The following is a 14,010-nucleotide window of genomic DNA, read 5'->3' as shown; positions in this document are numbered from 1 at the left end:
TTCTTAAAATCCATTTATATAATTGTAAATTTGTTGGTAAAATTCTAAGAAGCAATTTGTAATTAAGTTGTGCATATTTTTTGTTTTTCTCATTTTTTACTTTTCTTGACCAAATATCAAACCAGTTTGTAATTTCAATATCAATTTCTTTTCCCATAGTAATAGGAGCAACAAACATACCTTCTATAAAACTTTAATATATCTGTTTTGTTTTCATCTGAAATATCTTATTTATTTTATAATCATCTGAATTTAATTTAACACTATCTCCATTATAATTTTTTATTAAATCCAGCCAACCTTTAGGAATAGCTTGCATAAGTGTAGCATATTCACTAAGCCAGTTTCTTTTGACATTTAATTTTGATAAAATTTCATGTGGGTTCATTAGTCTATTGATTCTTACTAAATCATTGATCTGATTGAAACCTACATTACACCACGTTTTATAAAACAAAGTAGTGTTTTTACAAACAATTTCCTTATTACCCCATAGGTTTTCTTGTCGTATCGCATCGTATTTCTAATGAAGTTTAAAACTCAATAATTTTCCGCAACTAATTACGGAACACACAATCTTTTGAAAGACGTTGAGAGTAATTTTAGTATGTTCCACCAAGTTCACCTCATTCAACGATTATTCTCCCACCTTTGATTGGTTAATTTGTATATCATACGTGCCGTTTGTTACTTTCATCTATTCAACTCTTTTAAAGATAGTAGGCCTACTAATCAACGGTCAGCTTTTTGTGACAACATGTTGAGGTTTTTGTGCAACTCGACAGGTTGATTCGTAACATGTGCTGTTTGTTGTTTTCTTCTATTCAAATCTTTTATTATATCGATGAATAGGCCTAATACTGTGCGCGTTCGAAACCAATCTACAGTGTGCTGTCTATTTACAATACTCAGCTTACTATGTTGGTCGGTCGGTTGGTCGGTAAACACTAACTCAAATTTGAGCACGCGACTGCAGCCATGTATATGGCATTGTTAATTGTGACGTTGAACTTTTTTTTAGATTTTTAGAAATTTTCACGCATTGTCCCTTTCGTTATCACATTTTTAAAATGTACCGTATACTTGCTATTTGTGGAAATATGAACTGCGACCCGATACCGATTACTCACTGTTCCGTTGGGTAGCGTTTAAGTTTATTATTGGCCTAAAATAGCAAGTGAAGCTAAGGAACGTGTTGCCCCTACATTTACTAGTACCACAGGTGGAAACAATAAAGATCAATCGATGGGTTCCTGTAGGGCCTGGGAATTTTCTGATCGTCTGCTTATAAAATAAACTTTGTAACCCGAACTTTACACAATATTTGTTGGGGCCTATATCCACGTCACATTTACTGGCTGAATTATATACAACTTGTGTGGAACATAAACATAATTAGGTCTACAGATAGACACATCACCGTGGACTTGTGCTCTATTTTGTAATGATTTACACTCTTATGCAAACATCATGTATAATATTTTTGCGACTTTAGACTCATGATTCTATGAAATAGGCCGGCAGTGATCGATCATAATCGACCAATAAGTTAATAGATGGCGCGCTTTTTTCCGGAGAGGACTATCTAAACCGTCATTGTGAACTATGCTCATTGTAATATTTGATTCCCCACGATAACTGGCCCGAGTGAGCTCAGAAGAGCCAAGGCTGACAGGCCTACCATGTGTATCTGGTTGTAGAGTTTACAAAGACACAATGGATTTTACCTTTGTATTAGTTTTTATGATTAGTTATCTTTGTCCGTTTACATATGGCTATTCACCGCCTGATTTCAGTCAAACCTCTGAACATCGAACGCTGACGGATTTCGACCCAGACGGCAGCGGCTCAGAAGATTTTGGTAATGACATTTACAAAATCCGTTTTACTTCTGATCGGTTTAATTTTACAATTCCAGCAAGTGCTGAACCAGGTTACACAATCGGGAGAATAACTGTAGTTGAGGACGATCCGTCTCGTGATTATACTGGAATAGCATATCAACTTAGAACAGACAATGGCTTAAGTAAAGATTATTTTTATGTTGAACCAAATACTGGAGTCATACGGGTTAGTAAGCCAGGGGTTGATGTTTTAAAGACGCATGTATTCATAGTTACTGCTACAGCCGTCAATTCATTAACATCGCCAATGGCGCTTGCAGTTCTGACTATTGACGTCTTAACGGTAGGAAACTTTTACACACCAGTGTTTGAGCAGTTGCGATATAGAGCTTCGGTTGCGTTTGAAGTTAGTAAAGGAACAACGATTTTGACCGTCAAAGCAACCGATAAAGACAACGATGAAAACGGGCAGGTTACGTACAGACTCTTAAATCCACTGCATAGGAACAAGATATTCAGGTGCAAAAGAAACGGGGAAATCGCGAACAAAAAGATATTTGGTGTTGATAGAATTGGTGATTATACTTTAATCATTGAAGGGAGTGATGGTGGTAACCCGCCAAAGACGTCTAGGACCAAAGTTAAGATATCAGTGTATGACGTCAGACCAAAGTTTTTGTCGGTGAATTATACAATGACAATCTCTGAAAACACAACAAAAGATTCGAAAATTGGAGAAGTTAAGGCAACGTCGTGGCAACCGTCTGATCAAAAAGCCAACATCTCGTATAATATCATTAATGGAAGTATTTATTTTAAAATCAATCAATCTAGTGGAGAATTATATTTAACAAATAATTTAGAAAATGATCTTATGAGTTATCGTCTGCTGGTGCGCGCGCAACATGTTGGTTTTGCTTTACGCGTGAAGGATACGTCAGTAACTGTTAATGTGGACAAACCTTTCATTCAGAGATACAAAAGTTCGTTTAATTTATCAATACCAGAGGACACACCCACTAATTCCCAAATCCACAAATTTGATTATAACGCGGAAGTTTCAAGTTATAATATGTTGAACTCTAGTGAAGACTTGCCTTTTCGAATAGATGAAAAGACTGGATCAGTGTTTACAACATCTGGTTTAGATAGAGAGACTATTAATTTTTATGTTTTTAAAATCCAGGTGGAATGTGAGTCACCGTATATTGTTCGCATGCGTATCTTGATAAAAGATGTCAATGACAATCAACCTGTGATTGAAAATTGTCAAGACAAAATACAATTGCATGACACTACTCTGGGAACTGAGGTCACTCGTCTGATAATTTCTGATGTCGACTCTGTCGGCGATATTTCGTATCGAATTAAGTTTGGTAATAAGGGGAATGTGTTTAAGATATCTACAAATGAAAATGGAGTTTCAGTTCTAGTTTCTAAGCAAATTGAACTTCGCAGGTATGATATAACATTGTCGGCATCTGACTCTGTGCATGAGTCTATTTGTAACATTACTATTGAAATTATAAACAGAAACACACCTCTTTTTGAAAATTGGATTTATAATGCGTTTTTGTATGAAAATCAATCTGTTGGCAAACGCGTTTTGCAGGTACGAGCTACCGATAATGACGCGGGCGTAAACGGTTACGTAACATACTCAATGAAATTCAATCCGTATTTTACCATTGATCAATCATCGGGAGAAATTTTTACGGCTGCGGAGTTAGATCGTGAAATAATTGACCGCCATGCTTTCAATATAACTGCTACAGACGGGGGTGAACCACCTAGACAAAGCTGGACGACAGTAAATATTTTAGTGGTTGATATGAATGATAACCGACCCCAGTTTTTGAACTTACCGTATTTTGGAGTGGTACAGGAAAATAACAACAACTCAGTCTATGTTATAAAAGTGGAAGCCAACGACAAAGATAACCATACTTCTGGTAAATACGGTCTTTATTCAAATTGTGTGAAGTGTGGTTGAAGTTGCGCCACATATTTTACCAAATTTTAGCTTAATTTAACATTGAAATAATTCCTATGTGTATGACGTAATCTTCCAACCTACTCGGATCAATGAAAGTATAAACGGCACTATAGAGAATCGACCATGTCAACATTTGTACTTAGGCCTACTATGCGTATTGTTTTTTTCCAATAAAGATATTAGCAAATTAGTAAAATCTTGCTACTTGTGATTTTCGGCAGAACTCAATTTCACAATGGGATAGTAATATGGCCTAGTAATGACGATGTCGTGGTGCTGAGAATGTGATGATGAGTTTAGGTTGGAATGATGGCAAGCGGCGTAATTGAAAACTATTAGTAAAGCGATGAATAGATAGAAATAACCAAGATTTTCTTCTTTTTTCAGCCGGCATAACTTATAGTTTACAAGAAAACACGTATAGCATTTACTTTGTTATCGATGCTAAAACGGGTGAAGTTAAAACCAGAGAAAACTACAGCCTTGATAGAGAACTCACACCAGAATTCAACCTTTTGGCCACAGCATCAGACGGAACCCATCAGACTTCCACACCTATCCATATCAAAGTTACAGACGTTGATGATAACCCTCCGCGCATAGTGTCACCGACAGAGTATGAGGTACATGAAAACAGTAGAAGTGGAACTTACATCGGAAAGGTAGAACTTTCCGATCCGGATGATGAGATAAGTACGCCTGTGCGATTTCGTTTGAGTAAACAAGACTCAAAGTTCTTCAATATTGGTACAACATCGGGTGTTTTGGTGACAAAACGAAATTTGGCACAGCGAAACAAGAATGTTTATGACAGACTAGAGATTGTTGCGACATGCGGGCAATACACAATTCAAGAACCACTTGTGATTCGAGTCATAAGAAATAGGACATCAGGTAATTCATGAATGTTGACGTTTTTTTTTTTTACACAATACAATTTAAGAAGATTCTTTAATAAAAATTACTTTTCAAACATTTTATAGTCAGTACATTTTAAGAGTACACTGTGTGCGTTCCTCTCTTTCGAGAGAACTGCCAATATATTACACATCAACATTTTAAACGAGGTATGAAATTGGCACTTAATGATAGAGTTTATTTCATTAACACTGTTGAATTTTTGTTTTGCAGAACCGATTACATTTTCACCAGAATCTTTACAAAATAAAACTTCACAGACTACTTTATCCTACACTATAGACGCATCAATACCGCTTAATGATCAAATTCGTGATGACATCACGCCAACGGTTGACGTCACACCAACGCCTGACGTCACACCAACACCTGGCGACACACCAACACCTGGCGTCACGCCAACAACTGGCGTCACATCAACACTTGGCGTCACACTAACACTTGGCGTCGCACCAACACCTGGCGTCACACAAACACCCGGCGTCACACTAACACCCGGCGTCACACCAACACCCGGCGTCACACCAACACCTGGCGTCACACCAACAGCCGACGTCCCATCAACGACTGACGTCACATCATTAGTTTCACCTTTAAGATTACATTATGCAAATAGCACCGGTTCAACTACTGCAGTTCCAGAATTAGATTCACAGACGACTCCGGAATCTTACCAATGGTCAATAAATACAACTTTCCAAATCTCTACCGCGGAATTCTTTAAAAAAACCACTGTGCCGGTCTATAGGCCTACAAGTAGGCCTACAGTCACGTCATCTCCACCAGACGATATTGATGATAACACCAAATGCCCCTGTAACAATTATAATGAGGAGCAAAGACAACTGACAACGACGATTTTGAAGACAAAATTAGAAACACAAGAGACGGAGTTAAGAGTTCGCCAAATGGAGAGACGTGTTGCCTCAATGAGACTGAGATATTGGACACAGCAGCTAAAGGCAGCAGAAGATAGAGAGTGTGGAGTGCCAGCTTTCTTACCACCACAGGAAATCATTGGAGACATATGAGGCTCGTTTTAATTACTTAGGCCTTTCTGTGAGAAAAGACATGATATTGAAACTATGCTAGATCTATGGGATCTGAACAGCATACAGTTTTGTTTTAATTTAAATAATAGTGAAGGGACATCCAGCTTTTTAAAGGCTTTTTTGACCACTGGTTAGAAGTCCGATCTACATGAGTGGTTGTACACGGAACCCTGTAAAGTCTTTTAATTCATTACAAATTTAGACTTAGATCTAAAGTAGAGCCTGAGCATGGATAATATGTGCTTACGACACGCTCTAATGTTCATTGTGCATAACACCTACTAGAATTGTAATGGGAAACCACAGACGATAATTCATGATAAGAATAACTAAAATATGTTTTACTTCTAAATTCGTTGACCATGGATAAATAAAATATTTGTATCGGTGCCTAAGAAACAAGTGCGCTCTTGGAACTTTGCCGTAGCCCTCTATATAGAAATTTAAGTTGGTAATAATACTGGTAATATCGTTATAAATATCAACAACCCGTTTATAAACGTATACTAAACTATAGTACTGTACATATTTCGGGGTTACACGTTAGGCCTACTCCTTAAGGACATGTGACCCACACTAAAGTCTGCAGCAGAGGCGTTACTCCCTAAGGACCACTAAAGTATGCATACATCTCATAGTCTCTTCTCCCAGACGTGCTTTGGGAGTTGCGTATGGCCGATCCGAGTTTCCAAATGCCCAGCCGTAGTAAGTATAAGCTTCCCCGTAATACAGTTTACTAATGCTTTTCTCCTCTGGAATATAACTGCCTACACACGCGGCGCGGCAACAGAATTTGGGCCTAATATAATTGATAGAGGGCGATATTTATTACAATGTCTACTGGAAAACAAGTATACGAATGTAGAAGTGTGCACCCCATCAATGTAAATTAAAATGCAACGTTTCAAATATACTTATCCATCGAACCTGAAGAATAACAACCTGTATAATGTATTACAATAAAACAAATGTGTATATAATAGTTATAAATAAATATAAATTAGACGCTGATTTCTCTCTTGTCTTTTTGTTGTCAATTCAATAAACGAAAGATGCATTGTGTCCCTCAAAAACATTAAAAATAAAGCTTAATAAAATCAGTCCTGAAATAGGTCATTTTGCAGTTTTTTAATCCATTTCGTAGAAAAAGAGACAACAACAATTATTTCACTTATAAAATGACAAATAATGCTAACAGTTAAAGGGACGGTGCTCGGATTTAGGCGGAGTCAAAGAATTTATATTAGGGACTTTACGAAAACACGACGGTTATTATAGGGACGTGTAGGCCTACTTTTCAGAGAAGACTTAACATTATTTATTGACACCGCGTTCCTCAGTTTGGAGGGAAGCATGCTGTATTCGGATAGGTTAGTGCTCTGTAGATAAAACTTTTAGGAAAAGAGACGACAAATTTCCTCTTACTTTCACTTCGAGTAGGCCTACATCGATTTGGAATTCTGGCAAGAACATTTGTAGAAATAATATAATATGCCTATATTTAATTTATAAAAGTACAAGCTTTTCCCAATGTGTTTTAAAGATCATACATAGGGTGCATGTTCTAGTTTGTTTTCTTTCTTTTACTAAGCGCTATTTTATTGCGCGTAGTAAATATCAAGGCAGGCATACATAAAAAGATTCAACAATAAAAAAGCACAGAAAACGGCAAATATAAGGAAAAACCTAGACAGGCGATTAGACACGAACATTTACATTTTTATAAATTTAACTTCTGAGATTTTTTTCTTTATTTGTTATTGTTATTGAAATTATTATATTTTAAATATTTATTTGTTTATTTGCTTGGAGTATTTCTAATTTTATATTTTTAGCACAGTAGCAGTAAGGCAAATATTGACTGTGAAAGTTATCTAGCGCCCTCTTTAATAACTTGTTTTAAACTGGGCATCGTGTGAATTGTAAGTATGCGCTTGGGTAAACAGTGAAAGAAGCGAGCGGTTGCTGGTAGTACTACAGGTAGATTCTACCCGAACGCTGTGGATTTACTGGAATTACGTTGAGTGACTACTTGTATTTTAAATTCCAATGGATTATTATTGTCTTTTTTAAAGATGGATACAGGAACGTAAAGATGATTCGTTATTTTAAGTCATAGAAGTTATTACGGAGAACGTACTTGTTGAATTTAAGCATCGCTTGCTTTATGGGCGAATGCTCAGGCGGTAGGGTTTGTTTGTACTCAGTAGACAAAATGGGGTACCACCGCGGACTGATCGCATATCTGAAGTGGTTTTTATGTGTAGGGTTTATTTTACTAAATGTTTACCCCATCCATGGGTATAACATACATATTTCAGACTCAATCGAGATTGACGAACTCATTTTCAATGCAACAGTCGGTGAACATTGGAAGTATAATTTTTTTGATAAAATGAGTTCCAGTTTGGGAAAATACTTGTTGAGTTTATCACCCGAATCAGGAGAAATTCGATTAAAACGAAATATAAACTGCTTAAATCAATTGCCAAAATTTCATAATCCGTTCACTATTTACATTGAAGCTACAAATAAACGGACTTCTTACAGTAAATTAGATTCTTATATAGAAAATAGTCATGCAACTGTGTACTCCCTTGTCCCAGTTACAGTACATGTTCATGGAAAAAATTGTCATTGGAGAGCAAACGTGCAAAGGACTTCATATCTTGGCAGAGATGTTGATTCAGAGTTTTGGCCAAAGGCAGAACATATGATAGTTGTTAATTATCCGCCAGGAAATTGTTTTCAAGCTGGATCACCAATCGTTCCTTTGTACGACTTCCTCCCTGCATCGTTTAAGGATTGTCCTGATTTACTTTACTCCGTTTTGGATCATTACGGTGCCCACATTAGTGTGATTTTAGACCCGCTTACCGGAGAACTCAAAGCCTGGCCTGCGCAAACATTTTGTTTTAGCACCACTCAGTATATTGAAATGCATTATAGTCTTGGTTTACATGCTGGAACACAGTGTAACGCTGCACGTGACTACAGTCTGTTTCTCATTCCTGTTAAGTTAACCATTTCGGCAGCATCTTTTAAAGATACAACCATGTCAAAATTTTCCGGCTCTGAAATTAAAGAGCCAAAAAGAAGATTACGACGGTCAACACGCAACTCCAATCCTCGTTTTTTGCAGAATTTCTATACAGTGACGGTTCCTGAAAATGAGAATGCTGACTATATTGTTGACACAATCATTGCCTCGGATAGCGACTCTGGTGCTGCTGGAGTAATCACTTACACAATGGAAGCACAGACAGATAGCAGAAGTAACTCCAGATTCACAATCGGAGAAACAAATGGCATTATCCGGACTCAAGCATCTTTAGATCGAGAGTTTATTTCCACGCATACTTTCAATATTATGGCAACAGATGGCGGTTATCCGCCAGGAATCGGAGTAGCCATGTTAACTATCAACGTTCTGGATAAGAATGATCACACGCCGGATTTTGAGTCAGACCATTATCATGAACAAATCAATGAAGGGCTGATAGCTGGAACTGTAGTTTCAACCGTACATGCTGTAGATTTTGATGATGGAGCAAATGCTGAAATTACTTATGAGATCTTAAATCCTGAGCCTCCAAATGATGTCTTTTCAATTCAGAGTTCTGGGGCTGTGAAAACCAGAAGGAAGTTGGATAGAGAGACCATTGACACTTACAACCTCAATATCCAAGCTTCTGATAATGGCAATCCATCTCGAAGTAACACTACTCAAATGACAATCACTGTCCTGGATGTTAACGACAATACTCCACAGTTTATGCAAAGGAATTACGAAATTGATGTCGAAGAAAACACCAATACTAACAATCAAGTCCTTTTAAGAATTGTTGCCACGGATAAAGACTTAGGTCGTAATCAAGAGGTACGATACAGAATATACAGTGGAAATGAACGAGGACTTTTCATGATTGACAGTATAAATGGAGATTTAACTCTGATACAGGAGTTAGATTATGAGGTAGAGAGAAGCCATCGTCTTGTTGTCAAGGCACTGGACAGTGGTGCTCAATCATTATCTAACACCACACAAGTCCTTGTGAATGTCATTGACATCAATGATAACACGCCAACTTTTACTGGAAATGTCTTTCAACAGTCTGTGTCCGAGAACGTTGACGTTGGCCATGAAGTAATGGAAGTCATTGCTTTTGATCAAGATTCGGGAGAAAATGGCAGGTTGACGTTTAGTATTATAGAGACAGATTCTGATTTTCCATTCACAATTGAAACTGTTGGTGGTCGTGTATTTATTACAACATCCTCACAACTTGATCGAGAATCTAATGAAATATATCAATTTACTGTTAAAGTAGTAGATGGCGGGGATCCTCAACAAAGTGCAACAACTACAGTTATAGTTAGAATAACTGACATCAACGATAACCCTCCGAGATTCTCTCAGCAGTCTTACCAAACTGTAGTTGATGAGGACGCCGGTATTCCTACACATGTCATCACAATTGTTGCAGATGATCCAGACCTCGATACCTATGTTTCGTACCAGATTACCGCTGGGAATTTACGCAATCGATTTAACATCCGAACGCAGGAGAACAAAGGTGAAATATCAGTTGTCCAGCGATTGGATTATAATCAAGAAGGGCGTTTTGCCTTGACCGTTGAAGCATCTGATGGTCAGCTATCAGATACATGTGTGGTATTTATTAACGTTTCCGATGCCAACACTTATGCTCCGGTTTTTAATCAAGCGCCCTATAGTGCGAATGTACCTGAGGATGTTTCGGTCGGTACCAAAGTGATAACCGTCGAAGCTGTTGACAACGACATTGGGGAAAATGCTCGTATAACATATTCGATGGACTTTGAGCAAACCTTTGAAGTTGATCCAGTATCCGGAGATGTGAGGACAAAATTGGAACTCGACCGCGAAAATCAAATTAGTTACAGTATACGTGTAAAAGCAAGTGATCATGGGAACCCTGTGAAATATGGGTATACAAATGTTGAAATTACGGTTACAGACGTAAATGATAACGATCCAGTTTTTCAATTTGACTCCTATTCGGCGGATGTAAAAGAAAACGTAAATTCACGTCATAGTGTGATCCAAATAAGTGCAAGCGATCGAGATGAGGGTAAGTTTAAAGGCCAGGTGCAGACAAAAAATTTCTTTTGATCATACATTCCCATAATTATCGATCTATAGTTTCCCCTATGTTTCATAAGTTTTGGGATTTTATTTGTGTTACACAAACTTGTTAAAAATAAGCACTTTCTTATCAGTGGGAGGATAGTTCAAATTTAATACAATAAAATTTGTACACAAATTTTGTAAATTGAGAGGCATTTTAAAAAGCTATGCATAATCAACAGTGTAGTAAAAAATGTTGTCAGATGACTAAAATGGGGTATTGCTAAACTGCGCAAACCAAGCGCCAACCAAAAAAAAACCATGCGCAAACCTCCTTTAAATGGCTTATTATTGGTTCTATCATGACTAGGACTATCATAGCAAGTAATTTATGAAAAAAAAATTATGAAATTGATGTAAGTTGGTTTTTTTTGGGGACGAAAAACATCATTTTTTGGGTAAAATGTCAGATACAGTTTAAATCGTGCAAACCAAAAAAAAAACCTGCGCAAACCTCCTCCAAATGGCTTATTATTGGTTCTATCATGACTAGGACTATCATAGGAAGTAATTTATGAAAAAAATAATACGTGATTTGGCGGAGGTCTGCACAGGTTTTTTTTTTTGGTTTGCCCATGTGTCATATCCATGCTCCATGGAATTATACGCGATCATAATAAACATAGTAATTTGATATGGATTTTTTGGGATTATTTATATTTTTTCAGGTACATTTGGGACCATAATCTATACATTTGACGGTGGTAATGATGGCGATGGTAAATTTGATATTGACTCAGCGAGTGGTATAATACGAACTTGTCCCCATCCCGACTGTAAATTAGATCGTGAAGAGGTATCAGTCTACCATCTTGTTGCCATTGCAAGAGATGGAGGACTGCGGGAGACGGCAGTTAACATACTTGTGACGTTACTGGATGTAAATGACAATGTTCCTGTATTTACCAACGAAAATCCCACAATGCACATTGAGGAAAATAGCGACTTAGGATCTTTTGTAGGAACTATTCAAGCCACTGATGATGATACGGGCGCTAATGCTTTTATTATTTACGAGATTACTTCTGAAGAAGTAGCAGACCTCTTCTCCCTTGATGCATACACGGGAGAAATAACCACTAACGGTAACATAGACTACGAGGCTCGTAGTACGTACTGGCTGCAAATCAAAGCAACCTCTGATCCCTTCTTTTCGTTTGCCACGTTAATCATATACGTTGACGATATTAACGATAATTCCCCACTACTTGAGAATTTTGACATTTATTTTAATAATTACGTTGGCCATTTTCCGAAAGGCGAGACCATCGGTACTGTCCCGGCACGAGATCCTGATGTCAACGACAAACTTAGTTACCATATTGTTGACGGGAACAGAAATAACATATTGTTTTTGGATAGTGAAACTGGAGGTATAAAATTGAATCCTGATTTAGAAGACTCTAATATTCCAGGTGTTGTGCCATTTACTGTGAAAGTTTCAGGTAAGCCTACATCTTAGCCTACTGTTAGTTACTGTATATGGCCGTGTATACATAGTCCTATAGGGCCTGGGTGAAAAATTTGTCAAACATGGGATGAGATATAATCTATATTAACAATGGATTTACAGGCCTCGAATTTTACCGCGGCCACCGCGGCCAGTGCCGTCGGTGCCCTCCCAGTTGGCCTCAATGCCCTCGAAAATTAATAGCACCCACGGCCACTACTGGCCTGCCCTTTTTTTTGCGTTGGCCGTGAGTGCCCTTCCCGAGTTTTACCACAATAAAAACCACTGAAGTAGATAGAAAATAATGTCAAGAATATCGGACGAGACGCAAAACTATCGCCTGTCTTCGTTGCAAGGGGATTTCCCTAAACGCATTTAGAGAAAACATCGAACATAATTATTATTTATATAACCAAAACAATATCGTCCCGGCCGCCGTGCGTGGTAAATAATGGTATAGATAGTACATTAAAATACAGGGGTGTACACTTTTAATAATAAAGCTAAAAACGTTCCTCGATCGGAGGTCACTGAAAGTATTAAAGTCGCACCACCCCCGCCTCAATAATCGAGCTAGCCGCCTTCGTTGAAAAAAAAATTACACGCACTCCTTGTCCTATCCTCCCGCCGCCGATCCGATCAACAAACACACACGATTCAATACATTGGGAAAACAATTCCATTTGACGCACACGCACCCTCTGATAAGAAATTTCACACGACGTCGTCGTCGTACGTGTGAGTACGAAGGATCGGTCGTTGGAAAAACAATTCCTTTTGACGTACACGCACCCTCTGATATGAAAATACCATGTGCGTTCCTGCATGGTGTAGTCCATTCCATTATACGTGTAAAATTAGGGGTGTCAACTTTTAGTACTAAAGTTAAACCGGTACCTCAACCCGAAGATCGTTGGAAGTATATTATATTTATATTTTATCGCACCCACCTCAATAATCCAGCCGACAGATCATCGAAAAATCTTGTTTAACGACGTCGTACACTAAATTAACAAACGCGTTTTTACCGAACTCAAGGAAATGGTATAATCCACAACCACAATACACGTGCAGAAGGCTAAACAGAGAGAGAGAGAGAGAGAGGGGTCGGCGTCCGTCCGTGTTTTGAATTCTTATGAATATGGATTATACTAACAAAAAAGCTTCAGAAATCGAAACTCGGAAAATAACAATAATTTATATTCTACAACATAATGTCATTGGCTTGATTTTTACCGTGGTTAACACTCTGTGTATGAATAGTTGTAGTTAAGGCCTACAAACAAATTGTTTTTGTAACCTGTGTTCTCCGTCCGCTGCGCCTTAGTGCTGCTAAGTGCTTGCTGTTGTTAGGGTCTTTACCCGTTGGGCCTGGCCGGCTTCACATGCCTTTTTTTGATCGCATTGTTTGAAACTAAACGAAACAACTGTGAACGCTAAACATCGTACCTTAATAATTATTATTTATATGGATCGTAAATACACGTAATATTTATATATAATGAAATACAAAAAGATGTAGACAGTCCTCTCCTACTACTACTACTACGCAATCTGATGAATAGGGGAAATTCCCCCAA

The 14,010-nt window shown here is 37.8% G+C and overlaps 2 protein-coding genes across 2 annotated transcripts in view; both read left to right on the top strand.

Annotated features, from left to right (window-relative positions):
- The first annotated feature begins 1,210 nt into the window (after nucleotides 1-1,210).
- LOC140058126 (protocadherin Fat 4-like) lies at nucleotides 1,211-11,838 on the top strand. Its single transcript, XM_072103680.1, has 6 exons — nucleotides 1,211-3,796; nucleotides 4,228-4,734; nucleotides 4,972-5,786; nucleotides 7,930-10,924; nucleotides 11,649-11,776; nucleotides 11,809-11,838. The coding sequence occupies exons 1-6, from the start codon at nucleotides 1,717-1,719 to the stop codon at nucleotides 11,836-11,838; spliced, it is 6,555 nt and encodes a 2,184-aa protein (XP_071959781.1). The 5' UTR covers nucleotides 1,211-1,716.
- LOC140058400 (cadherin EGF LAG seven-pass G-type receptor 1-like) overlaps nucleotides 11,805-14,010 on the top strand; it is a 96,494-nt gene continuing 94,288 nt past the window's right edge. The window contains exon 1 of the mRNA XM_072103977.1: nucleotides 11,805-12,425. Within this exon, the coding sequence (XP_071960078.1) occupies nucleotides 11,903-12,425 (523 nt within the window). The 5' untranslated portion in view covers nucleotides 11,805-11,902. The remainder of the gene's footprint in view (nucleotides 12,426-14,010) is intronic.

This window comes from Antedon mediterranea, chromosome 9, assembly GCF_964355755.1.
Source record: "Antedon mediterranea chromosome 9, ecAntMedi1.1, whole genome shotgun sequence".
In the NCBI taxonomy this organism is placed as follows: domain Eukaryota; kingdom Metazoa; phylum Echinodermata; class Crinoidea; order Comatulida; family Antedonidae; genus Antedon; species Antedon mediterranea.
The sequence above is the reverse complement of the archived record's forward strand: the minus strand, read 5'-3'. Positions and strand labels throughout refer to the sequence as shown.